Here is a 27,413-nt window from a genome sequence, read left to right as displayed (position 1 = left end):
CGAACTATATTTAGTTTTCTAACGTTTAGGCTTTTATGTTGACATCAGCGATCACCAAGACATTTTCGCTTGGCAAAAGAATTCATGGGAAGTAAAATTCGAAATAAAATCTGACGCATGAGTCAAATTTCATACAGGTCAGGATCAAAGCTGTGCTTTTAGCCAGTGTTGTTACCGTGAACAAATAGAGGCTTTCTCAACATCAAATCACAGCTAAAGGTTACTAAAAAGGCAGAATAATGATCCATTATTACAATCAAACAAATGTTCATCTAGTGTTCAAATCACAAATAGAATGTTTAGAAGAAAGAAATAAAGAAAAACAGCAATAACCTCAAATGACTTGTGGAGCATCTAAAACTTTTAGAATGAGTAAAAACCCATTTTATGGGGAAACCTTTAGAAGAATTTACTGAACCTGCAGATGTACGTCACAGTGCAAAGGGCATGATCTTAAGGTGACATGAGAGGGTAGGATTCCTGAGATCTGGTGGACATCTACAGTAAGTGCAGTTACATGCTAGCTTGTTTTAACAGAACATGGCAGACATTTTAAAGGGCCTTGCTCAGAGGTGCCGTGCGCTGATAGGCAAGGCAAGCAATTGCTTGGGGGTCCTAGAGAAGCTTTAAAATCAAAATCACAGCAGCAGTGAGACAGTATAAAGCTATATTTGACAGCACTGTTGGCCGTCTCACACTCTGACAAGAGTGTCCCTCCTCCAGCTGATTGCTTTGCTGTAGATTTTCTTGCCCCCCCCCCCCCCCCCCTTGAATGGGCAACTGCCAGCATAATCCCTAGTCTGCACAAAACCACAGCACTTTTTGCCCCATGATAACTTTTCAGCACAACTTGCCTCGCTAAAGCCTGTGCATTGGTTACAAGTCCAAATTTTTATTGAGAAGTTTAGGATGGAGTGGCACGTTTTAGGTAATTTTAACATTCCATTTATATTTTGATCTTTGGGCCACTTGAAAGTTTGTTTCTGTGCAAATGTTCTATTTTACCTGTTGGTCTTGGGCAGTCATTTTGGTACAATAAACATATTTACTCCCTTGAACTAATGAAAATTAAAAGCTACTTAGACCAGAATTCTTCTTCCGGCTCTTGGAGAGTTCAGACGCTTTTCTCCTCCTCTCCTCCCTATCTTATCCCAAGGCTCTTTGTCTGTCTTTGGGTGTACAGCGCTTCTGCATTTTTACTGGAAACTGGAAACGTATTAAAATGGACCTCTGATCTATATTAAGGTAGCGCGACTCGGTTTCCGAATGACCACAATCACCAATTCTTGTCATGTGTCTATGCCTATGTATGTATGTATGTCTGATCTTAGAATTGTGTGTACTGAAACTCTAATTTCCCTCTGGGATTAATAAAGCATCTTTGAATTGAATTGAATTGAATTGAGATCACAGTTCTTTTGGCTAAACAGCTCCACATTGATTCATGTCGACCTGATTTTGCCAATCTTCACATTGCCACCATGCATTGAGATGTATTTCTTGGATATTTACAGAAAGCTCTATGGTTAAGTGCATCATCTGCAGCAGCTGCATTCAGAACTTGTCGTGCATCCAGTCCAACAGGACTTGATAAAACTAAAAGATGATGAAATAATGTACTGTTTTTATTTTATTTATTTTTTCATTTTTCAAGATGCACCAATCATCTTTGGAGATGATTTCATATAGATGAGTAATTTTAAGCAGGTAAATATGTTGTGTTGTCTATCGCTGCTAACTTATAACCTCTAACAAAACATCAAAACACTCCTTTTGTTGTAGCAGCTCCTAAAATATGGAATGTTCTACCCCTGCAATTCCTGTCTTCTTTCAAAATGTTTCTTCTACTCCCTGGCCTTTGACACCATCTGAGATAATGACTTTCCCTTTTTTTAAACTATGGAACTTCTAAAAGCCGTGGGCTTTAGATTGTATCCATTTCAATCAATCATCAATTAATCAATCAATCAATCAATCAATCAATCAATCAATACTTTATTAATCCCAGAGGGAAATTAGAGTTTCAGTACACACAATTCAGAGATCAGACATACATGGGCAAGACACATGACAAGAATTGGTGACTGTGGTCATTCGCAACCCTGAGTCGCGCTACCTTAATAGAGATCAGAAGGTTACATGAGGATTGGTTCAGGTGGAGGGAAAAAAAGGCACTTCAGAGTTACCTTCCACCAGGAGGGCAGCTTTGCTCTGCAAAAAAAAAAAAACACCTCAACAGATATGCAACAGACTTCAGACAACACAACATAACATGAGACTCGTGTAGGAAAGCGGGGTGGTGGGTGGGTGGGTGGGGGGGTGGTGGCTGGGATACTGTTTCCCCCAGTGAGAGCAGCCATCTACGGCGCTCATCTACTGTACAGTCACAGGTGGGAGGGAGATCTTGGGAGAAGCAAAGAGCACATTGACTCCTCCAGTTGATGACCTCGCCAGGCTGAAGTCCACCAATCTGAAGGCGGGGTGGGGGTGGGGGGTGGGGGGTAGGTCGGGTTTTCACAGCATCTGTCTGCATTCCTTCGTGGGGGTTATAGTTGCTTGCAGCTCAAGGCTACCAGGGCGTCAGATTCAGATAACAAGAATTTGTTTGGGTCAGGCTGAGATAATTTTCCTCTCTTCCTTCAGTCTTTAAGGGCAGCAGTAGCTCAACAGGTTGAGCGGGTCGTCCAGTAATCGGAAGGTTGCAGGTTCGATCCTGGCTCCGGACAGAGAATTCTGCTGTTGTGTCCTTGGGCAAGACACTTAACCCACCTTGCCTGCTGGTGGTGGTCGGAGGGACCGGTAGCGCCTGTACTCGGCAGCCTCGCCTCTGTCAGCATGCCCCAGGGTAGCTGTGGCTACATCGTAGCTCATCAACATCAGTGTGTGAATGTGTGTGTGAATGGATGAATGATACACTGTAGTGTAAAGCGCTTTGGAGTCCTTACTCTGAGAGGCGCTATACAAGTGCGGGTCATTTATCATTTATCATTTAAGCTGATCATTCCAGTCCTTCAGTGAAGCCAATTTTGGGTTTTAAGCTTGTCCATACCGTCTGGTGACTCTCTCTGAGATGACATCCATTTTGCGCACTAATAACGGTATCGCAGCTAGAACATTGTCCAGCTTACGATTCACCTCGAGTAACCTCCCAGTCTGAGAAGTCTCCACATAGATGATGCTTTCCGTGGGTGCGGGTCGCCCTCCAATCACTCCCGTCTTCCCAAAGTTCCATAAAACCAGACATCCTCCCACTCTAATCGGGAGAAATCCAGTGATCATCAGACCAAATATCCACACGTCTTCGATGTCCTCAATGGACAGCTGGGAGAGGCATATGATCTTCCACTCCTTCCAGGAATCCAACATATATCCCACCGGGTGTGTCCCTTGTGGACATGTGGGAGCCCCCTGCTCCGTTCTCATTGTTGAAAAAATCTTATCGATCGTGTTGAATGACCAGTTTATCAAATCCATGGTTAGTAAAAAAAAAAAAAAGAGTTTTTCAGAAGAAATGCAGAGAAGCGCCGTGTGGGCAGACAGGACAAAGAGCCTTGGGAAAAAAAGATAAGGGAGCAAAAGAGGGAAGCGTCTGTACTCTTCGAGTACCTGAAGTGAAACGGTACTTTAGTGATCTTTTACAGGACTTAACCCCTGAATTTGCTGGATGTGCTACATTTAGTTGCTTATAACAATAATAATATTGCTTGTAAAAAAATAACAACAATTAACAATTGCATATATACCTGCTTTGCAAAAGGAATATTATTGCTGTTGGACACCAGTAGCATTGCACTTTGGGCTTGGCTTCTAGCTCATCAGTCCTGTTAAATCTGAAAGCTCCAACTGCTGCTAAGGAAGTTATGAGTAAATTGGTGATTATTTACACCTTTCACACACAACAACACTTAAAACGACTGGGAAACTTATTTAATGTTCCCATTCACTTGTTTTTCTACAAATTTGCAGTTGTCTGTAGTATAAATGAATGCCTTGTCAATCTCTGTGTGAAATGAAGTTCTGGAACACCTGTTTCAGGAAGTAGACGTTAGCCAGAAGAGTGGAGGGTGGAAAAAAACAGGATCAGGAGTCTTACTCATTGTTGTTTATATGCAGTTGTCCTATCTCTGATTGGCTAATAGCAACACAACTCTTCTACTGCCTCCATTTGATTGGCAATGTTGATGTTTTAGCTCCACAATTAAGCTGGAAGGAGTTCTGTCATGTTTGGAAGTGGCTAATGCTAACAGTTAGCTTCTACTAGCTGAGAGGCACCTGGTTGCTAAATCAACAACAGCCTTCCACCATAAATGGGATTGCAATTCAAAGAGTAAAAGAAACAAAATTTCTTGGAGTTCTTATTGATGAAGACTTGTTAGAAAAGAGAACTAGTAATTACATGCTGAAACAAACTGATGTGTGTCATGAGTCTGGGTGAGTGCTCCTCTCAAATATTCCAGCTTTGAGTTGTGTTTCAGGAGAGGGAGGCTTCCAGCTGTGGCAGATTAACAATCAGCGGTACCAGCTACTTAAGGAGTGGGAGAACACACCTCGACGTGGGATGATTACTACAACTCAGTAGTTTTCCAGTGATCTAGTGTTTTTTGTGACTCTTGTGATTTTTGGGATTTATTGATTTTTTTTTGTTGTTGTAATTTTGTGTTGCTCTCGACTGCCTCAGGATTTTGGATCATCGCTGGTGCAGAAACATCTCTGGATTCTGTTACTCACCTGGATACTCACCTTCTACATAAACCTTCCAGACTCAGTGCTCTGGTGTTCTCCTCCATCCGCTCAGCTCACCTGCTCTCCACACGTTACCTCTCCCGGACCTACTCACCTGGACACACCCTGACTCTAGATCTGCCCTTCCCTATGCCTCCTCCTACCGATTTCCCTGTAAGTCTTTTCTCTGCACCTTACCAGTTAAGACTTACCTCTCAGGACTCGCCTTTATCTGCTCTCTCCCTTCTCAGATGCTGCGCTCCGTCCTCCTGACCCTCGGCTGGAATTTCCAGTGTGCCCTATGTTCTCGTTATAAAAATAATCTTTTATCATTTTGTTTAAAACCCGTGAGTTGTGTTGTGATTCTGCATGTCCTGGGTTAAGCGCCTTCCCCAGACCATGACAATGTGTTTACAAAACCTAGATTTAGAACTAAAATTAAGGAGTGGAATATATCTGTAAATGGTGTTAAATTATGGATTAACCTTAAAGGTGAAATTAAAAAAACTCTTGTCATTTAATATATTCATAAAATGTACCAAATTGAGTGTACTAAATAATTATGAAATTGTAAATTAAATCAATGATCATGATCACACTGGAATTAAGAACAGGAAAAAGTTTAAAATGAATCTGTGTGTGTCTGACAAATGGTAATTATATATATAAATAGATTATTTCTACTGAAAAAGGGGGCCGAAATTATAAGATGTTTTTCTTCATTCTGCTCCTTTTCCTTCAAATGAGATTTTTTGTTATGTATTTCTTATTGTTTATATTTGTTTTTATTTTGAATGAAATAAACGAAGGAAAAAAAGCAAAAATTTACATTGTGACGTAGATCTGACTGGATTTTTCTGAACCAAGCATTCCCTGTCTATTTTCTTGCAGTAGCTAATGCATGAAATAGGGGTAGAAGACATTTTTTACAATCTGCATGCATGTGAAACTCATACTGACTGATACTATTTACATTTCACAGGAAGCCTGCTCTTTAAGTAGAATTATAAACCTCACCTCTCCCACCATGCCATTCCATTCCCCATCAATGTTCTTCCCATGCCTGCCATTTGTCACCAAGTAAAGGTCATAAGTGAAGCCCACAATCTTAGCCAGACGCTTTAGGACATCGATGCAGAACCCTTTGCAGCAGTGCTTCAAAGGACTGGCGCCATCCACCACCAAACTGAGAAAATTATTAGAGAAAAGACACAACATTAGGTAAAAACTATTCCCGACATCTGACAACATTAAATCAAATTCGTGTTCCAGCAAGTGTAGAAAAACCCAGAAACAAGATAAAATGAAAGGGAGAAAGAAGATGAAAATATAAAATGTAGCTATGAATTATTGGCCGGGGCTGGTTACTGGATGAAAACTGACAGCCTGTCAATGTGTTTCGTTCAGACAGATCAAAAGAAATAACATCTCAGATTATAGGATAATTCTTTTTGTGCAGATGTCACCTTAGAAAAACTCGAGCAAACACACACACAATCCATCTCACCTCTCTGGCTTATTAGCAGTGACCACCTCCACACCACGGCTAAGCGACACATACTTTAAATCAAGTAGAATTTGATGACCATCAGTCAAGTGTCTGCAGCGGCCTCCGTCAGTCCTTTATAGCATTCGATGGCCTCTCAGACACTTAGTGATCACAATCTCTAGGCTATGTTACCTAGCAACGCAGCCTGCACCCCTGTGAAAGTGTTTTTATTACAACTCAGATAGATTGAAAATAAAATGGGACAAACAGTTTCTTGACAAAGGTCATGTGGTTGTAAAAATATTCAAAATAATTCTAATTCATTCAGAAATTCAATTCAATTCAATTCAAAAGTACTTTATTAATCCCAGAGGGAAATTAGAGTTTCAGTACGCACAATTCTGAGATCAGACATACATACATAGACACATGACAAGAATTGGTGGCTGTGGTCTTTAGCAACCTGAGTCGCGCTACCGTTATAGATCAAGAGGGTTTATACGAGGATAGAGTCAGGGGGAGGGAAAAAAGGCATTTCATAGCTACCCTCTATTAAAAAAAACACCTCACACAGATATGCACACAGACTTCAGACGATACACATCTAAGTGTCCACGAGGGTAAAACGTGGTATTTTCAATACAATAAAATAAACCGTATGTTTGCAAGCTGTTTTTGGATTTTTGTAAGCAATGCAGCACTGGTCTGTGGCTGCTTCAAAAGCTCTTGAAACACTTACTCTCATGTTGTTGAAATCTGAGTGAATGTGAGCTGAAATATGCCTTAGAGTTTGTGAGGAAAACTGTCAGATGCATTACTTGGCTTGTAGAGGGCAAAGGGTAGCACAGAAATCTAGAGCTGAAGTAAAACACAAAAGATTTTGCTCTGCAGGTACGTCTAGCCCAGGGTTGAGCAATCCTGCTCCACATGCGCCGCTATCCAGTAGTTTTAGTTGTTAACCTGCTCCAGCACACCTGATTTCTAGATGATTCACCTGTTCAGCAACTCATCAGGCTCTGCAGCAGCCTGTTAATCAACAGCAGAATGAAACCAGGTATAAAACCTGCTGGACAGTGGCCCTCGAGGACCAGAATTGCCCACCTCTCATCTAGCCATACTATTGTAGCCTCAGCAGGTTCAGCTAAGCCAAACGATTTAGTGTTTAGCCAACAACAATGCTCTATGTTTGTTGGGTGCTTAACACAAAAGCTGTGACTGAGAAAAACTACAAAGCTGGCGTCGGGTAAGGAGAGGCTATTATTTGCGATGACTTAGAACATCCACTTAGAACAATTTAGACATGAGCAGATGAAGGTACTTAAGTTCTTTACTTCCTGTATTTACTTCTTCTTTGATGGTCCATGGTGGACTGAACCACTGACTTGAACAACAGTGCAGCACTGACTTTCCTTCTCCCTCAAAAGACAATGCCTTTTGCCAGGCCGCAGTAAATAAGAAGTATGTTCTTAATCTGTTTAGCCCGGTTAAATAAAGGTTGAAAAAATGACATCTGTAGCAATAAACACATCATGTTCAGTGATCTGACTGGTCCAAGTGCTGTCCAACTTTATGCAGAGAAAGTTTGAAAGACAACTTTAGATTTTGTCACACTCTGTCCTGTCTATATCTGTGTGTGTGTGCGTGTGTGTGTGTGTGTGTGTGTATTGCCCCCAGATTTTCATGTATTTATTTATGATGGGAGGTGAAATAATGTTCTATCTGGGAAAATTAACTATTTCTGACCTCTTTTTGGAAACTTTCTTGCTCTTTCTATTAAACTTGTAGTTCGAAAACACATTATGTCAGGGTTGAATTCATTTTTTACTACTAAACTAAAACCCTTCATTAAAATATTACAGCCTACCTTGAGATGGCAGAAAAATGTCATCTGTCCTTTTTTTTGCCTCTGTTTAATGGTACAATTAAAACTGACGATTTTCAAGTAAGTCTCTCGAAATTCCAAATCTCATTTTCATCTACACTTATTTTATTATATTACCTGGAGTTCATGGGCATACGGCAGGGCACGGAGTCCCGGATGCACGATCCGGTGCCCGGGTCTGCAGGCTCCACAATGACAAATGGCCTCTCCTCCAGGGTGACCACTCGGAGGTGTTGGGAGTCATCTAGGGGCTTCAAGAAAGAGCCATAACGAGACCAGGGGTGGTAACGGAGACGAAGGTGTCCATTCTCCCACCAACCAACCTGAGAAATGAAGAATTTTAAAATAAAATGCGTAGGTTTGGCAGATTTTCTGTATCAAAAACCATCATCTCAAGGAGTAGTTTATCAGAGAATAACAGAGAATTGTTCACACGGTCAATTGTAAAATCTATATTCATCTGCTGTATTCAGCAAAATGGAAAGTGAAGGTAAGCCTCCACAACCATACAACTTACATTTAGAAAATTTTTTACAAAAAAACATAAACATAACCACATTGTGAACAATGGTTCATTTAGTTATTTTTATTATGTCAACAACAAAAAAATAAATGTGGAAGTCATCAGTTACTTTTACACTCACTGGACGGCAGTTTATTTCAGATTTTCTGCCCTGATTTATACATAGTAATACTTTCAAGCCACATAACCAGCTATTCTCATTTCAATTGCTTTTCCAGGTTTTTCGTTACTGAACTGCAAATGTTCTACTCTTTTTTGATAAAAGATGCCTAAAAAGAAGCTTAAGCTAATATATTTCACACAAATAGAACATTTTTATACACAGACTAAAGAGCTACATTGTGGCATTTTTGCAGTAGCTCAAACTTTTTCTGTCTCCCCTTGTATCATATTAAGGGTACAGTAAACTTAGGCTACATTTACACTGCAAGCAAAAAAGCATGAAATCTGCTTCAGATATGTGACCCGTATCAGATTTTTTATGACAGTCTGAACAGCAAAGATTAGATTTTTCAAATGCGATCCATGTCACTTGAATATGTGGTAGTAATTCTGACACAATTGATAATTGATGTTTTTGAAAGCAACTGCAGTCTGAATGGTCATGCTGCATTAAATTAGTCTCCTACGTCACTGAGTCAACTGAGGTGAGAGTCGTGTGTGGATGCTCCTGAGGAGAAGCGCTGACAGAAGGATTCAGGAGTCGGTCTGGACATCTTGTTTTAAGCTTTGGAATTAAAAATACAGGAGAGCATGAGAACGGGAGCAGGAGGGGCTGCTGGAGCGAAGTGTTTCATCGGTGTCCGTGAAGGAAGGGAGGGCGGGTCTTCGTGAGAAGGGAATTAATACCGGGTTTCATATGGGTTTCAGCACCCAAACCCAAGGAGATGTTCTCCTACCCTACGGATTTCAGCATCATGGGCAGCTCCTCAGCCCTTGGAGAGCTGTTCTCTTGTCTTATGTGTTTCAGCACCATGGACAGCGCCCTGACAAGCCTCTGCTCCTGCGTCTCCTCCCAGTGGCTGCAGCCTGCACAGCTGATGCGCTGTCCAACCCGCATGGCACTCAGTAGTACTCGGATGTCCCCAGATAACTTTGTTCTAAGCTTGCCTGGAGCTAGTGATCTTGAGAGTGAATAATTGGTTTAAACGACACCCATTTAATGTGGGTATCTTGATTTAATATAGCCTTATCTACAGAACAGTGCTGATAATTACAACTAACTTCAAGAAGCTTTGTTGTCTGTTTTACCCTTACGGTGGGTTTTCCCAGTTAATTTAATTGAGTTACTCGAACCTGCTAGGTTACATTGTTTAAGTGTTGCTTTCTCACCTAAAAAGATCAGAACCCATTTTAGCATTTTTGTGACTTTCTGATTTGGGATGTTTCTCAGATATGTTTGAGAAAAATGCTTAATTCTAAGGACACATTTCTACAAACAAGTACATTTTACAACAGTATTTACCATTAGAACCTCTTTTAGGCTCAAAATCAGCTGCTTGACTTGTCAAGTCCGCCATTTTATACAGCCCCAACCTCACCTTGCTGAGTGGACTTTTTAGCACTATGGTGCCTTCTAGGCAGGTAGATGTAAACATAAATCCAGTGTCATGCCCGGAAACATAAAATTTAGATTTATATATATATATATATATATATATATATATATATAATTTTTTTTTTTCAAAATATAGCTTCAAGAAGAAACTTTACATTTATTCTACACACATCTAAAACCCTGTGGAAGTATTACTATTTTTTAATATAGATTTTTATTAAAATTTTCCATATTCTAACTTTAAATCTAAGCTAATCTAGCATGTAATTTTCCAAATGATCTGAACTGGTACACCACTCCTATTTTTTCTGTTTCCTTGTAATAATGCTCATCTGAATAAATCACAGCAAATAAATAAAAGAGTGTTTTTGTTTAACTCTGGGATTTTATAACACTTTACTCTAGTTCAATTGAAGACAGATTGGATGGTGCAAACAAGGAATTGTTCCAAACAAAGAAATGCAAGAGCAACACATTTTTCATAGTCACTGGGTATGCATTCATCCTTGTGACTCCTGCCAACAGTGGATTTATTACTCTCAATTGTTTTTTTTTTTTGTTCTTTCTTCACTCTGATGATCTTCTGCATATTCTTGCAAAACTGTTTTAATTGAAAGCCTGTGAAACAACAAGGTATACATTCTGATCAGTTACATAAGTGCAGCGTTTCTGAAAAGGGAATACGGTGCTGACTTCTTGAAAAGAAAGAAGAGTGAGGGTTCATAGAAGTTTTAATGTTTTACTAAGGTAAACAATCTGTTTTTGATAATTATAGTTAAACCAAAGTTTAGTCATTTTTTCATTCATTTTCAACATTTTGTACTACTTTCTGAGTCTAACCTTTTAAATCATGTTTGAAATTCAGTCACTGTAACATTAAAGTTGTGGGTAGCATACTAATGCAATAGGGCAGAATTGTGTCTCGATAAGAACAGAGACTTTATCTCGAATAGTATCTTTAATTCTATACTTAATGACTCATTTGAAGTTGTGGTGTACCTCAGGGATGTGCTTTTGTCACCCTTTTTTCATTAAAAGTTTTTTCTACGTCAGTTTATACAGAACCCTGATGTCCAATGATATGTTTTTGCAAATGCCACACAGTTCTACTTGATTATAAAATTAGTTAACATTGATTGATGAGATCCGCACTTTAGTAAGTGCATTGGGTGTTTGAATGTCAAAATAAACTGTCTGAAAATCTCCAAACTCTGGAGTCATTTGTACAAATCCTCATGGATTAAGGAATTGTAGCTTCCTAAATTAGTGATCCTAAAATCCTAAAATGAGTGAAAACACAGGCTATTACAAGATAGAGGGAGGAAATTTAGATGAGTTGGGTTTTTCTGGAAAAATAAATTACAATACTGTACATCACATACTACACTGAACAATAGAGGTAGAAAACTCAAATGTGTTTATCTTTAAATATTAACAGGTTTAGTCTGAATAAGACTTTGTGTAAATTGAATGTTTGCAAGTGATGTTATAAATTGGTAGCATTTTATTATAAATAAACACAGAAACAACAGAGGGAATCTTACTAGTCCTGGTTTACAGACACAAAGAGGTGAATTAAAATAATTGATTATACAATTTCTGTCATCAGCCTAATGTAAAACTTTCTTAAAGGTTTGGCGGACGATCTTTTCCTTCCGGATGGATCATCTGAATCATTGGTCCTCACAACTGTCAATCCCTCTGATGAAGCTTTCACACAGGGCCGACATCATAAATGCTCATTCCTGGATTAGTTTTCACTTCCTGGACATGCACATCCTGTTTTTGTGTAGAGCTACTGTATATGTCTTCATTCCTCCCCATTCTCACCGGGTTCTTTTAAAAATGGCTGAGAGTCGCAAGAGACAAAGTGTCTTTGAAGTCAACGATAAGAAGAGAAAGGTGTCCAAAGTGAGAAAAAGGATCAGAGATTTTTTTAGGATACTCTTTTCAATGATGGTGTGCACTGAAAGCAATGGTCGGGCTCCCCACAGATTCCTCTGTTGCCGATTTTCTCTCATGGAATTTTTTTTTTCAAAAACATGGAGACATGGTAATTTCCTGAAATTCAGAAACATCCTCCATCATAACTTTAAAAAAGAAATGCAGGGGGGAAAATGCAATCACTCACTAGATTCGGTAGACACCCCCCACCACCATCACACACACAAACACATACACTCAACATGATGCAGAGAAATGCATTATAATCATCCATATTGGATGCTCCTTGGATTTGGGGCTATTACTAAACAGCAGTTCCACTCTAACGGAAAAAGAAGATAGGACAGTGAGTTAGAGGTGTCTAACAAGACTGGCAATCCCAGACAAGAGAAGGAAACAGTACAGAAGAGGGGGAAGGGGGGGCTTAAATGAGATCTAATGAGATGTGGGTGAGACAGAAGCAGTAAGGCAGCAGAGAGGTGACAATGTGCACTGATGAGTTAGCATGTTTGATAGAGTGTGAAATTGCAGCTAGCTTATTTGTGTTTTGATAATTAGCAACAATTTGCACAGATGTTTACTGACCTCCTCCCAGCCTCTCCCGTTGGTGTAGGAGATTACATCAATTAAGGGATTGGACAGGTAGCCATCACTGTTGAAGGAATAATCTCGCCCACCGATGGATATGTTGGTGAAGTACCTGGAACAAATAGTTGGAACATTACTGCACACTGTCACTTTGGAGCACTTGAGAGTCAAGAAAAACAAAAGGCGAACATTCTTGCAAGGCCTAAACACTATTATTTTAGTAGCCTTGATAAAAAAGCATTTCCTCAAATCTCCCTTTCACAGAGCAGTGCTTGGTGGAAAAGAAAGAATTTTGAAAATATATTGTTAGGTAACCTTTAAAAGATGCTACCTCTTAGTTAAGAGTGCTTTTAAGTGCTGGTTGTAGGGAAGTGAAGAAAAAGATAAGCATGCTTTGATGTTTTTGAACAAATCGTTGTACATACAGAGCAATTATAAAACACATACATTTTAATATGTTTGAAGTCATTAATAATGCATCGCTTCATGAAGATGTGTGGTTAAAATGATTATGATTATGTGCAACCATATGTTTATAGAAGCTCCAGCCATCTTGGATGTGAGGTGTTGTCATGGAAGCTGTATGTTGTAGCAACTTCTTTGTATCTGAGAAAAATTGTGAAATCGTTGTCGTCATCGTCGCTGTCGTCGTCATCGTCGTCGTCTTCCTCCGCTTATCCGGGTCCGGGTCACGGGGGCAACATCCCAACTACGGAGCTCCAGGCCGTCCTCTCTCCGGCCTTCTCCACCAGCTCCTCCGGCAGAACCCCAAGGCGTTCCCGGACCAGATTGGAGATGTAACCTCTCCAACGTGTCCTGGGTCGACCCGGGGGCCTCCAGCCAGCAGGACATCCCCCTAACACCTCAGCGTCCAGGAGGCATCCTGACCAGATGCCCAAACCACCTCAACTGGCTCCTTTCGATCCGGAGGAGCAGCGGTTCTACTCCGAGTCCCTCCCGAATATCCGAGCTCCTCACCCTATCTCTAAGGCTGAGCCCGGCCACCCTACGGAGGAAACTCATTTTGGACGCTTGTATCCGCGATCTCGTTCTTTCGGTCATTACCCAAAGCTCATGACCATAGGTGAGGATTGGGACATAGATCGACCGGTAAATCGAGAGCCTGGCTTTCTGGCTCAGCTCCCTCTTCACCACGACAGATCGGCTCAGAGTCTGCATCACTGCAGACGCCGAACCAATCCGCCTGTCGATCTCCCGATCCCTCCTACCCTCACTCGTGAACAAGACCCCGAGATAATTAAACTCCTCCACTTGAGGTAGGACCTCTCCCCTGACCCGGAGTTGGCAAGCCACCCTTTTCCGGTCGAGAACCATGGTCTCAGATTTGGAGGTGCTGATCCTCATCCCAGCCGCTTCACATTCGGCCGCGAACCTACCCAGCAAGAGCTGAAGGTCAGAGCTTGATGAAGCTAGGAGGACCACATCATCCGCAAAAAGCAGAGACGAGATTCTCCTGCCACCAAACTCGACACACTCCACACCACGGCTGCGTCTAGAAATTCTGTCCATAAAAGTGATGAACAGAACCGGTGACAAAGGGCAGCCCTGGCGGAGTCCAACCCTCACTGGGAACAGGTCCGACTTACTACCGGCTATGCGGACCAAACTCACGCTCCTCTGGTAAAGGGACTGAATGGCCCTTAACAGAAAGCCACCCACCCCATACTCCTGAAGCGTCCCCTACAGGGTGCCCCTGGGGACACGGCCATAAGCCTTCTCCAAATCCACAAAGCACATGTGGATTGGTTGGGCAAACTCCCATGCCCCCTCCATCACCCTTGCAAGGGTATAGAGCTGGTCCACAGTTCCACGGCCAGGACGAAAACCACATTGCTCCTCCTCAATCTGAGAATCAACTATTGATCGGACCCTCCTCTCCAGTACCTTGGAGTAGACCTTTCCAGGGAGTCTGAGGAGTGTGATCCCCCTATAGTTGGAACACACCGTCAGGTCACCCTTCTTAAAGATGGGGACCACCACCCCGGTCTGCCACTCCACAGGAACTGCCCCCGATGACCACGCAATGTTGCAGAGACGTGTCAACCACGACAGCCCTACAACATCCACAGCCTTGAGATACCCAGGAAGAATCTCATCCGCCCCTGGGGCTCCACCGCTGTATAGTTGTTTGACTACCTCAGCAACTTCTGCCCCCGAGATTGGACAGTCCATCCCCAGGTCTCCCGGCTCTGGTTCCTCCTCGGAATGCGTGTAGGTGGGATTGAGGAGCTCCTCAAAGTATTCCTTCCACCGTCCGACTAGCCCCAGTTGACGACAGCAGCTCCCCATCCCCACTGTAAACAATGTGAGCGAGTTGTTGCCTTCCTCTCCTGAGGTGCCGGACAGTTTGCCAGAACCTCTTTGGAGCCAATCTACAGTCTTTCTCCATGGCCTCACCAAACTCCTTCCACGCCCGATAATTTGCCTTGGCAACTGCCACTGATGCACCCCGCTTGGCTATCCGGTACCTGTCTGCTGCCTCCGGAGACCCACCGACCAGCCACGCCCTGTAGGCCTCCTTCTTCAGCCTGACTGCTACCCGAACCTCTGGTGTCCACCAGCGGGTACAGGGTTGCCACCACGACTGGCACCGACCACCTTGCGACCGCAGCTAGCAACAGCTGCCTCAACAATAGCAGAGTGGAACAAGGCCCACTCGGAATCAATGTCCCCCACTGCTCTCGGGACATGGTCAAAGCTCTGCCGGAGGTGGGAGTTTAAGACCGTCTTAACAGGTTCTTCTGCCAGGTGTTCCCAGCAGACCCTCACTATGCGTTTGGGTCTGCCAGGTCAATGCGGCATCTTCCCCTGCCATCTGATCCAACTCACCACCAGGTGGTGATCAGTTGACAGCTCCGCTCCTCTCTTCACTCGGGTGTCCAAAACATACGGATGCAGGCCAGATGATACGACTACAAAGTCTATCATCGACCTGCGACCTAGGCTGCCCTGGTACCAAGTGTACCGATGGACATCCTTATGTTCGAACATGGTGTTCGTTATGGCCAAACTGCGGCTTGCACAGAAGTCCAATAACAAAACACCACTCGAGTTCAGATTAGGCGGGCCGTTCCTCCCAATCACACCCCTCCAGGTCAAGCTGTCATTGCCCACGTGAGCATTGAAGTCCCCCAGCAGGACAATAGAGTCCCCTGATGGAGCACTATCTAGCACTTGTCCCAGGGACTCTAAAAAGGTTGGGTACTCTGAATTGGTATTTGGCCCATAAGCACAAACAACAGTCAGGGCCCATTCCCCGACCCAAAGGCGCAGGGAAGCCACCCTCTCGTGCCCCGGGGTAAACCCCAACACACAGGCAGAGAGTCTTGGGGCTAACAAAAAGCCAACCCCAGCCCTTCGCCTCTCACCCGGAGCAACTCCAGCAAAGGAGAGTGTCCAACCCCTCTCAAGGACTTGGGTTCCAGAGCCAATGCGATGCGTCGAGGTGAGTCCGACAATATCTAGCCGGTACCGCTCAACCTCTGTCACAAACTCCTGCTCCTTCCCCACCAGCGAGGTGATGTTCCATGTCCCAAAAACCAGTTTTCTTGTCCGGGGTTTGAACTGCCAAGGCTCCCGCCTTTGTCTGCCACCCGATCCACATTGCACCGGACCCTTCATGTTCCTCCTGCGGGTGGTGGGTCCACAGTTAGATGAGCCCATGTACTCCAGTTTGGGCTGGGCCCGGCCGGGCCCCATGGGCGAAAGCCCGGCCACTAGGCTCACTGGCCCCAACCCCAGGCCTGGCTCCAGGGTGGGACCCCGGTAACCCTCCGGGCCGGGCACTTCGACTCTTTGAATTTACTTCCATGAAAGATCCTGTGAACCATTCTTTGTTATTTGGTTCTAAACTAGAAATTTGTTTATTAAAAACAACATCAGACGCAATCTGCCGTGCCAAGTCTATGCACCCTTGGTGTGGAGGTTCTCGCTCGATCCGGGGGGTCACACTGGTAACTGCTGGTGCAGTGAACCTCTGATATCAGGAACCTGTTGACGGTTCCAATAGTACCCGTCCAGTCTGAGATCCCTCGAGGTGAAGGCCGAAAACTGGAATATTTATTTGCATCTAAGGTTGATGTTTGCTTGGCTCTTAGAAGAGCTGGTTGTCTGGTATCAGCCAAATTTTGCAGAGAAGCTATGACAGGAGGTCAAAGGAGAAGATGGTTTCAAAAATGCTTCTTTCCCGAATTGACCATTTTGAGGGTTAGCGAGAAACTGAATTAATCGGGAAGTAAGTCTTGTTTTATTGAATTACTTTGTTATGATTTCTGGCCAAGTTTGGCCAATCAGAATTTGACAATTTTCTGCGTATTTACCAACATTCCTCAAAAAGCCAGACCTTCCTTCAGATACAATATTCTTAACACTGTGAATAAGAATTACTTAAAACACTTATGTGAGGTGAACCTTAACCTTAATTTGTATCTTATGAAGATGTGTATAAGTGTAGATAATGATTAACTTATTAAATCAAACACATACTGATTTGTGATATAAATGGATCATTGTAAGAACAATATTCATTTCAAATTCATTGATTTAAGCACAGGTTATTCAAACATTTCATTTAAACATCTTGTTCCTTCATCACATATGATTACTGTAAGCTTGTAAAATCATGTAATCTTCAATTATTCAGAGTGAAGAATGTTGATGTCTGCAATCACACAGTGAGTGAAAGAACCTTGGGTGAGAATGTTTGTTTGAATGTTTTGTCTTCATGCTATGTAAACAAGCACTGCAGAACCCTCTGGATTTAGAAGGCCGAACAGAAAATGGATTTATTTCTGTAGATGAAAGGTCACCATTAGGGATGAGCGAGTACACCACTATCTGTATCTGTATCTGTTCAACCATCTAAATTATCTGTATCTGTATCTGTACTTGGAGTGGGCGTGGCCTAACCCAGAAGGTGGTGTAGTTTAACTGGTAGTGGGTGTGTTTTACATCAATACGTTATTTTAAGTCTGATCAGAAGTTGCTATGTGTATTGTTTATTTAAAAACTATTTACAGAGCAGCCTCAGAGTTGAGATTAAATGTTTTTGATCACAATAGTAAAGGAACTATTACAGAACAAGTTTTTCAATAAAATCAGAACATTAATATTTAAGTGCATGAATTAAGAGAGAGAGAAGAAAAGATCTTTTCTATAGCGCCTCTTAAGATAAAAATCACGAGGCGCTTCACAAAAACAAAACATGTACAATAGAAAAAATAATTTAGAAAATTATTAAAATACATTTAAAATGAGCAAAAAATAGACAACTGTGATTAAAAAATGTAAAGAAAGAGAGAGAGAGTGAACAGGAAAGAGGGAGTGGATCCTGAGGAAGAGGAGAGAGAGAGAGAGGAAAAAAAACCCGACCGGAGCGGAGGCAGTGACTGACGCAGCACGAGCCGTTTTCAGCTCTGTCTTGTCAAATGCACCACGTACGTTACAAAAAAAGTAACTTTAAATAACTTTAAAGTAACTTTAAAAAGACGCAAACTGAAGAAAACCTAGGGAGTACTTAAGAAACGTGAACAACAGTGAAGCAAGCACAGAGAGATCCGTTACTGTCTGTGTGTGTGCGTGGATGGACCGGACGCGGACTGAGCTGTGAGCTCCCAGTTGCAGAGTTTTGTGTGTAGGGAGAGGCGGGCGCTCTATGTGACTGGCCAATCACAGAGCGTGAAGACAGTCAGTTACCCATTGAGGATTTTCCTTCAGCACGATTAAAGATATTTACGAGTTTTACTCGTTTCATGCTCCGACTCATCAAAAAAGCTTTGTCTGTACCGGACATCCCTAGTCACCATGTTGGCCAATATATAGGTGAAAATTGACCCTTTTGGTTTGTTACATATAAGATGGATGGAGCCTCCATGACATCTCCCATAGGTTTCTGAAGAGCTCAATTGGTGCGGGTCATTCATTTACAACTGAAGCCTAGTGGGCAGTTCCCAATACTGCAATCATGGCTGCGTCACATGTCTCGTTACTCCTGGAAATTACAAAAATGGGCAAAGAGGGGAGCTGAGAGTAGGGCTGTGAGGGTGGACGAAAAACAATCTCGTTAATTTAACTTTAAATTTAAATTTTTTTGTGGCTGAATGCAAGAAGCTTCCATACTAATGTGTTAGTACTGTGTGTGGTGTGTTAAGATTATGTTTGTGGTAATTGTGAATAACTTTAGGATTGTAAGAATCGGTGAGGCTGGTCAAAAATAGCGTCATTATCCTGTCATGTGAACCGGGCTTGAAGCAATAAGTAGACATAGATAAGAAACACAAATCACAAAAATGTTCTACCGTGTCTTGCTATAATCTTAGTGAACGTTGCCAATGTTCACAGTTAAAAAAACAAAAACAAACAAACAAACAAAAAAAAACAAGCCATAACAGTGCTGATAGTTAACATAAAGAGAACCAGTGTGTTTTAGATAAAAACATAAAACTCTAGAGCTGTTCTGTTGATGTATTTTTTTATGAAACATAACTTAAAAGGAAAACCAAATAACACCTAATTAACTCTAGTTGGATTTAGGCCAAAACTTCATTAAACTCCTGCTTCATTAAATAAAGGTATACTAAATAGATAAGGCAAAGCACACTAACCAATTATTCCAGTGATGCTCATTTTAAAGCCCACATCTGACTGATGGGTTTAAGGGACCTGTTTTTTTATTGTCTTCACAACAGGAAATTTTCAGAATAGACAGAGACATTTGGGCCAAAGCTCATTTTCTATAAAACATATTAGCATTTAGCACACATTCTGTATTAATATTAAATCATTAAAAATGCAATTGATCTCCCCAGGAAGTCAGGATAATAGGAATGTCGGGATTACCAGTGAACATGAGTAAACACTGATGGAACTGAAAGAAAAGGTTTTGGTTTACATTAATTGTGTTTTCCACTCTCCTTAGCAACCAGGTGTGTGTGTGTGTGTGTGTGTGTGTGTGTGTGTGTGTCTTTTATTGAGCTCTTCAACAGTTTACTAAAACACAGACCCCTAGAACATCATCAGATGTATCACAAAACTAAAATCATTTTCTTTTCTAAATTAGAAAGAACCACAAGGTTCCCTGTAGACATTGTGTCCTTAACATCATTTAACATGGCATTAAATCATCATTTGGTAAGTTGTCACCTAATGTATAGTAGAGGAATCCTTACTTGTGGGCGATGGTGGTACAATAAAGAAGAAAGTGGACGGGACAGCACGGTTGGGAATAGATTAATTTACGCCATTATTGGATTCAGAGGGGTTGGAGACCAACAGAACTTTAAGACAGAGAGGAAATTATCTCTGTCTGGCCCCCAAAACAAGTTCTTATCTGAATCTGGTGCCCTTGAGCCTGTGAGGCAGAAGTGATTACTCCCCCTCAGAAGAAATTTGGAATGCTGCCGTCGCCATGGCAACTCTGTCTCCCTATCCCAGCCTGGGTGGGACTGAGACTGGTGAAGGTCATGGAACCATATCCAGGAGTCACTGTGCTCTCTAACCCAATTACAACCCACCCCTGTCCAAACGGAGGTGATGAGCGCTGCTCATCGCGGCTGCATGCACTGATGTGTGGAGAGTCCCCAACCCTACCTCCCCACCTAGTGGACACTTATGTTGTGTTATGTCTGAAGTCTGTTGCATTTCTGTCTGAGGTGTTTTTTGCATAGAAAAACTGTCCACTCTGTGGAAGGTAACTCTGAAGTGCCTTTTTTTCCTCCACCTGACCCAATCCTCATATAAACTCTCTTATCTCTATTAAGGTAGCGCAACTTGGGTTGCAAATGACCACAGTCACCAATTCTTGTCATGTGTCTATTTATGTATGTCTGTCTGATCTCAGAATTGTGCGTACTGAAACTCTAATTTCTCTCTGGGATTAATAAAGTATCTTTGAATCGAATTGAATTGAATATTACTGAAATGCTAAAGCCTGATGCTCCCACCCGAGCCCACAGGTCCACACACCAGAACCTTCTTGAAGTTCCAAAGACCAAATATAAATGCCGAGATGATTGCTCCGTCCAGACTGTTGCACCCGGACTTTGGAATGATCTTATCCTTACGTAGGATTGACGGTCCGGACACTTTAAAAGCTGTTTTTACATAAATATTTTGTTTTCCTATTTTTAACTCCAATTTGTAAATGTAAATTTTCATTAGTTTCATGGTATTTTATAACTTCATGACTTTGTTTTTGTCAGTATGATTTTATGATGTTATTATTGAATTTGTTTTGATCTATGTGAAGCACTTTGTGATCTTCTGCCTGAGACGAGTACTATATAAATACAATTTACTCACTAGTTACGTACTTAAACATAAAAAGACAGGAAAGGGGTACAGCTCCGTAGTCTTTTCTAAATGGGAGAAATGCCTTAGAAATATGGGAGTGGCAGCTCTGATAAGAGCTGATCAAATCCTCTGACTTCTAAAGGGAAAAAAATCTCCATGCTTTCCTTCTTATCTCCAACAAACCCAGGCACAATGGACCATTCTTTACAAAAGGAAAGGAGATAGTGTCATCCCACATTTCCTCGAGGTGGAAACCTTTGAAGAAAATCTTTTATTGTCAGTCTGACAGAATTAGATACATGTAGATAAAAATGACGACAGGAGGTTGACCGTGAATGGCTATTCTCACACGAACGTGTGTCATATTTCTTTTTCTTGTTTACATTTTTTTTATTTTTCAACTCCAGCCTTTACTTGTATTATTTATAAGAAATGCGGTGGCCTTTTTTAGCGAGCCCTTCAAATTGAACCCACACTTAGCACACTTACACGGACATTTTGGAATGTGCTTACAAAGTTCATGGAAAACATGCTGTCTCACATGTTATAGATAGCTTGCTGAAGAGCCGCTGTGGGCTGTTTAATTCATGATTATATATGATAACATGTTTCACAGAATTCTGTGATTTTTTAGCAATGGCAGTGAAAGTGTCATCACTGTTAGCCAATCAAAAGACATGTATTTGCATACCATGAATATTAACGAAAAATTGACAATGGTTCATACAGTACCACTGTATGAACCACAATGATGGCGGTAACTAAATATTATAAACCAATACACTTGGGCCAGGATGCACTCAGACTAGTTTTAATCATTTGGTATTGATCTGTAAGATGATAATTGTGTACAATTTTTACATAAATGTGTTACGGCCGCTGCCGTTTTGGAGCCCAGTGGTGTGCTGCGCTTTGTTCCCTGTTCAGCAGTACAACAAAGCAGCACCGTGGACAGCGGCTCCTTGGGAAAGTTCATTCAGGACCATGGACAGCGCTGGAGAGGCAGTCACGGCCAGCTGGGACTTTGCACCTCATCAGCTGGCCCTTCAAAAGCGGCCAGCTGGAGCTCATCGGGGAGAGAAATGTTTGTGGGTTGCAGTAGCAACGTGTGTTCTCTCCCCTTGGTGGTTACCTTATGGTTTTGTGGTTAAAACCAGGTTGTAGTTTGCTTACCTTTGAGAAGAAGCAATCTTAGGAATTTTGTGTTTGGGATATTCTTAGTTAAGCGGTAATTTTTGGTTTGGTGAGTCATTTAGACTACCTTTGGTAAATTACCAGGTGGGGTTTTCCCCTTTTGAAGTCTGAGTTCCTGAGCTATTTTGGGTGTTTTGGCAACTTTAGTTAATTTAGTACTTTTAGTTTGGTTTGTCTTTTAGATAAACCTTGTTTAATTACTTGGTGGGATTTTTGCCCCTTTTTGAGTTTCATTCCCTTTTTAAATAAAGGAGATTAATTTTAGGATATACAGAGCAGTTGGTCCTCTGGTCAGTTTCAGTTAATTAATTAATGTTAACTTGGTAATTCCTAGGAAAGGGTTTTTTGGCCCTTCTTTTGGTTCTTCTTTTTTTTTTAGTAATAAAACCTTTGAAAATACAAGGACACTTTGAGTTTGGTTTTGCTTGGTTAAGCCTTTTTCTCCCCAACGAGGGTCACTTTTTGTTATACTGGTCCATCTTATGTTTATTCCCCTCTCCTGCCTAGCTGAGCCCACAGAGGGGTGTAACAAATGCATACTTTTAAATACAGCTGGTCTTTTAATGGAAAGCTAAAGACAAAAAGCACAAATGCAAATATTTTCTGAAACTGTATTCCATATGCTGGTGAAGGTTCTCCGATGGGCTCAAATGAAGGCAACTGGTTTCTTTGGTTCCTTGCAGACGTTTTGCTTCTCATCCGAGGTGCTTTGTCAATTTTTAGTGGAATTTAGGAGAGTCCAGCTTATAAACTGTAGTTGTCTGTTGTTGCTTAACGAGCTGAAACTACCTATGAATGCCCCTCCTCCCTACCCCTTAAGGAGTTGTCGATGTCATTAGGACCTATTGTGTTAGAATGCTTGTTGTAGATGCAGGAGGGTGTGACCTAGACTGAAGCTGGCCAGAATTAATAGGAGGAACTTTGTTGACATCTTTTTTCACCTTGGTGCACATGCGTGAGTGGCTGTGTGGCAAAAACAAACTGCTATCAATACGCATTGTATACTTTTAAGAGTTTATAGGCAAAATCCACGAACATTAAAGACAAGAGGAAGTTTAGAGAGAAGCTTAAAATCTGTATTGAAGAAAAAACTAAAGTTATTAAAAGCCTGCATGAACACGAAGATGAATGTTTTAAAAACATCTTCTCTAATGTTTGATCTCTGACAAATACTTAGTAACTAGGACTTACCATGAACTTAATGAGCCTCACATACTGTCCGTTGCTGCAGGAGTGCAGGCTTTCGTCAGGGAGTCTAGGTTAGTTCCTATTTGGAAATTCCCCAAAAACATTTTATCAAGCCTCCCTCAGGCAGAAATATCAACCACACAGCAAGAAAATTCCATCTGCTTCGCTGAATCCTCCTTCAAGCATGCAAAACAACTACATTATAGGCAAAATACGCTGTTTCTTGCCACCCAGTTCCCATGACGCAATGCGAGAAGCATAAACATCGACCTAACAAAAGATCCTCCTGTAACGAAAATGGAGCTTGCAGTTAGAAACAACAGAAAAGCAAACAAAGCAAACAAGGACAGCTGGGATTGGTGGGGCTGCTGCCTACATGACCTTCCCGTTTCTTACATATACATTTTCACTCCCTTCTACAATCTTGTCATAAATCAAGCATTTGTTGACAAAGCAGTGACACTGAAGAATACTGTTACCCTTATTTTTCAGGAATATTGGAATATCACTGGCCAACTAATCACATCGAATGGCAGCTCCTGATATGAATCTTCCTCCAGAACTGGTTCAGCACAGCTGCTTCAGACACTGCAACATTTTGACAAAAAGCCATTTCTGTAATAATATCCAGTGTTTTGTGACTGTTTGGCCTTCCTTGATGGGGTCTGCACCCACGAGGAGCTGATGTCAATCAGACATATGGAAGTCCTGAGGGGTTTTTCTCGTCTAGTTTGTTTTCTGTTTAAATAAAACCACTGCTCTCAGCTCAGAGGCAAAAATCAAAACGGTTCAAATCACTACCCATTTCAGAGCTAAACTATGAAATAACTGTCTCCCCTTTATGTTTTCCCTACAGGGATACAATGCAGCTGTTTCAAATTTATAAATCATTTTCTTGAGCCAGTTTGGGCTAAAATGACACTTTACAATGTTAATGACATGCTTCTCAGACCCCACTGCCCTCTGTGGCCAGAATATCGCACTTGCAACTTCAGGGTGCCAGTCCAGTCTGTTGAGAAAAAAATTTGAGCTGACATACTTGGCACTGCAGTCTGCTTCCAGCAAGTTTCCTGCATGTTTTAAATCACAAACACAACTGATTGGTTTAATTTAGTGAAGAATCACTCCTTTAGACACTAATGAAGGCTGAGGAGGCATGCCATGTGTTAGAATAACATGTTAAAGAGACAAACGCACAGCGAGGACATAAGTTTTACTTTTGGTTCTACTAAACAGACACTAGGGGGTGCTAAAAGCTAGCCAAAACTGCCAAGTGTGCCTTTAATCTGTATGTTATGTAATCTCTGTATCTCACCACCACTTTACCTGCATCTCAAATTTCCTGTATGTCATTTTCTTCCCTTGCAGACATTATTGCGATAATAAGGTGCAGGAAACTGGAGGTGACAGTGATGAACAAGTGCAAAGAAACAGCAGGAGGTTGAGCAAGCTGAGAAAGCTAGAGAGAAGACAAAGCTGATGAGGGAGAAAATGTATGGATTCAGTGGAGTGAGTGAGGCAGGAGAAGAATGATGCCTATGAAGGAGGGAGACAGACAGAAAACATCTGATAGACCATTTGAGACTAAATCTCTGCAATCTAAAACAAAATCTGATATTTGAAGCTCGTTAAATGAAAGCTATGTTGTGGGTTTTTACACTGCATCACTTTTGCGTCATCACACAGATGGAAACATAATCAATGTTTGCAATTTATGCTTCACACAGAAACTGTTGCAATGAAAAGCAATGGGGCATTCCACTACAGGCAGTTCCCATGTAAAACAACCACACACCTCAGTGTTGGTAACCACCTGATATATAAGGGCGACAGCATAAATGCTTACAATAAACAATAGCTTCAACCTCAGTGTAGTTTTCAACATTGGACAATTTTTTTTTAGATGGTGTGAATGCATTCTGTCATGGGGTCTGCTCCGAGCAGCTGTGAGATGAACTTCACTGTCAGGAATTTTCTTTGACTGCCTTTTCATGCAAGGGAGAAACACCTCATGAAAACTCTTTAGAAATTTACCTTGAATGTTAACGAAAGATCAGATTCCTGAATTTCACGACTTGCTGTACAAATACACTTCACTGCCAATGCACGGAGACACTGCATTTGGGTGTTCCATCGGATATGGATGGGTTTGGTGAGAGGAAACATGATCTGCCTGCACACGGTCTTGATTTAGAGCAAGTTTTGCTAGCCAGAGTTTCACCTCTTACACCAGTACCTGTTAGGTATTTTATATGCACCATGGTCCTTTACCTGAAATAACACACCTTACACAATTAGAAACCGAGGAGAGAGAGAAGGCCCAAACCCCCTCCGGAGTTTTCCATCGTCTCTCTCCCATATTACCTCTCCTCTATGACCTTAAAGAAAGTCAAAGCACATATAGATAATTTGGTAAATTGTAACAAACCTTAAAATACGTTACAAAACTTCCTTTGCAACGGGTGAGGGAAAGGCACAGAGACACACTGGACTCAGAAGCCATGATTCCTCTCACACCGAGCCAAAGCTTGTGGAAAGCTTTTATTTGAACATACACACACCCACAAATTCCACAAACACCCTCCTTGGCCTCAGAAAACAAAAGGGATCCTTCTGATAGCGTGAAACTCCCCGTCCGACTAGTTTGGCTTCAAATAATGGAACAAAATGCCTAAAGCAGAAAGGAGGTTCTGAAAACATGCAAAGTATTTGGGTCAGTACTTTTCCTAAAAACATCTAAACATATACGATGAGGTGAACTCTGCTTGATATTCAGCTTTTCTCCAACAGTACCTGACCTCACAAATGCATTTCTGGAGAAATGAGCCAAAATCCTCACCAAGTCCAATATGAACTTTTCTGGGAAGACTTTTCACAACGTTTACGAGTTTGTTTTTGGAGCATTTCCACCATTTTTCTAGGAGGGCGCCTGAGTGGTCAGACACTAGGTTTGGCTTTCAGTCTCCACTCTTAATTTATCCTGAAGGTTATACGGTCAACTCTCTGTGCAGGTTAGTAAAGTTCTTCCACACCAATCTTGGTTGTTAGTGTCTCTGTTGGAACTCCCAAATATATTGAATTGGTGTCACAATGCTGGAAGTAACACTGTGCAGAAGTAATTCTGCACAGCCCATTCCAAAGCTTGAGTTCTCGCTGTGGTCAAAGTTAAACCAAAACTGAACACTGAGCAAGAATGGATTTTGATGTTAGCCGAGAATCTAGATCGTCATTTTGCAGAAGCAAAACAATTTAGCTTTGGATGTGGCCATGATTGCAGCTGACCAATCACAACGCGTTTATTTGATGGTGTCATCAAAGCTTATCTGTTAAACCACAAACAACGACGCACCTCTTACGTGTTTGGCTGTGGAGTCGTGCAGCCATCTAGTTACAACCTTCCACTGAAACGAGAAGCAACTTGGGAAGATCTGCATTGATAGAATAACTTTCTATCCTCAACCCCTCTAAGGTGTTTCACGCCACAAGCCAAATTTCTGTGAACGGCTTGCTAAATATAACTTGTACATATCCCAGGAGAAACATGGAGTCAGAGAGGGCAGACAGGAATGATTAAGCGAGTAAAGCAGGAGGTGGAGACTGCCTCAGTGGGAGATGTGATTTGCTGTCTTTATTATACCCACATGGCACTAGAGCTAAGCCTGAGCACCATTTAATCATCCAATTCAAGACTGAGACACATGACAGCTGTGCTTCAAGCAACAAAGGAGCAATTCCCCATGGAATCACAGCCCACTTTTATAATGTTTCAGTCTCATAACGTAGAAAAGAGGAGAAGAGAAAACTAGATACCAGGAGAGCTACAGCTAAAAGAGCTTTAAATGAGAGGAAGAAATAGAGCAAAGTTGAAATGCAGAGATTCAGCCGTGCAAAAATGTGTGAATCCAGTTCGCTTGTTTCAATCTGACAGGAAAACTTAATCAGGACTTTCAGTTTTTCAGAGAAAAAATTTGGCAGACAATGTGGGTCAGTAACTTCTGTCAAATGTTTACAGAGG

General features: G+C 41.7%; 1 protein-coding gene across 1 annotated transcript in view; it reads right to left on the bottom strand.

Annotated features, from left to right (window-relative positions):
- Window positions 1-27,413, bottom strand: part of grin2da (glutamate receptor, ionotropic, N-methyl D-aspartate 2D, a) — a 341,018-nt gene that overhangs the window by 73,836 nt on the left and 239,769 nt on the right. The window contains exons 7-9 of the mRNA XM_015973318.3: window positions 12,704-12,818; window positions 8,211-8,416; window positions 5,740-5,908 (exon numbers count right to left, since the gene is read on the bottom strand). Coding sequence (XP_015828804.1) covers window positions 5,740-5,908; window positions 8,211-8,416; window positions 12,704-12,818 — 490 coding nt within the window. The remainder of the gene's footprint in view (window positions 1-5,739; window positions 5,909-8,210; window positions 8,417-12,703; window positions 12,819-27,413) is intronic.

This window comes from Nothobranchius furzeri, chromosome 19 (genome assembly GCF_043380555.1).
Source record: "Nothobranchius furzeri strain GRZ-AD chromosome 19, NfurGRZ-RIMD1, whole genome shotgun sequence".
Classification (NCBI taxonomy): domain Eukaryota; kingdom Metazoa; phylum Chordata; class Actinopteri; order Cyprinodontiformes; family Nothobranchiidae; genus Nothobranchius; species Nothobranchius furzeri.
Note: the sequence above shows the minus strand (reverse complement) of the source record. Positions and strands in the feature narration are given on the sequence as shown.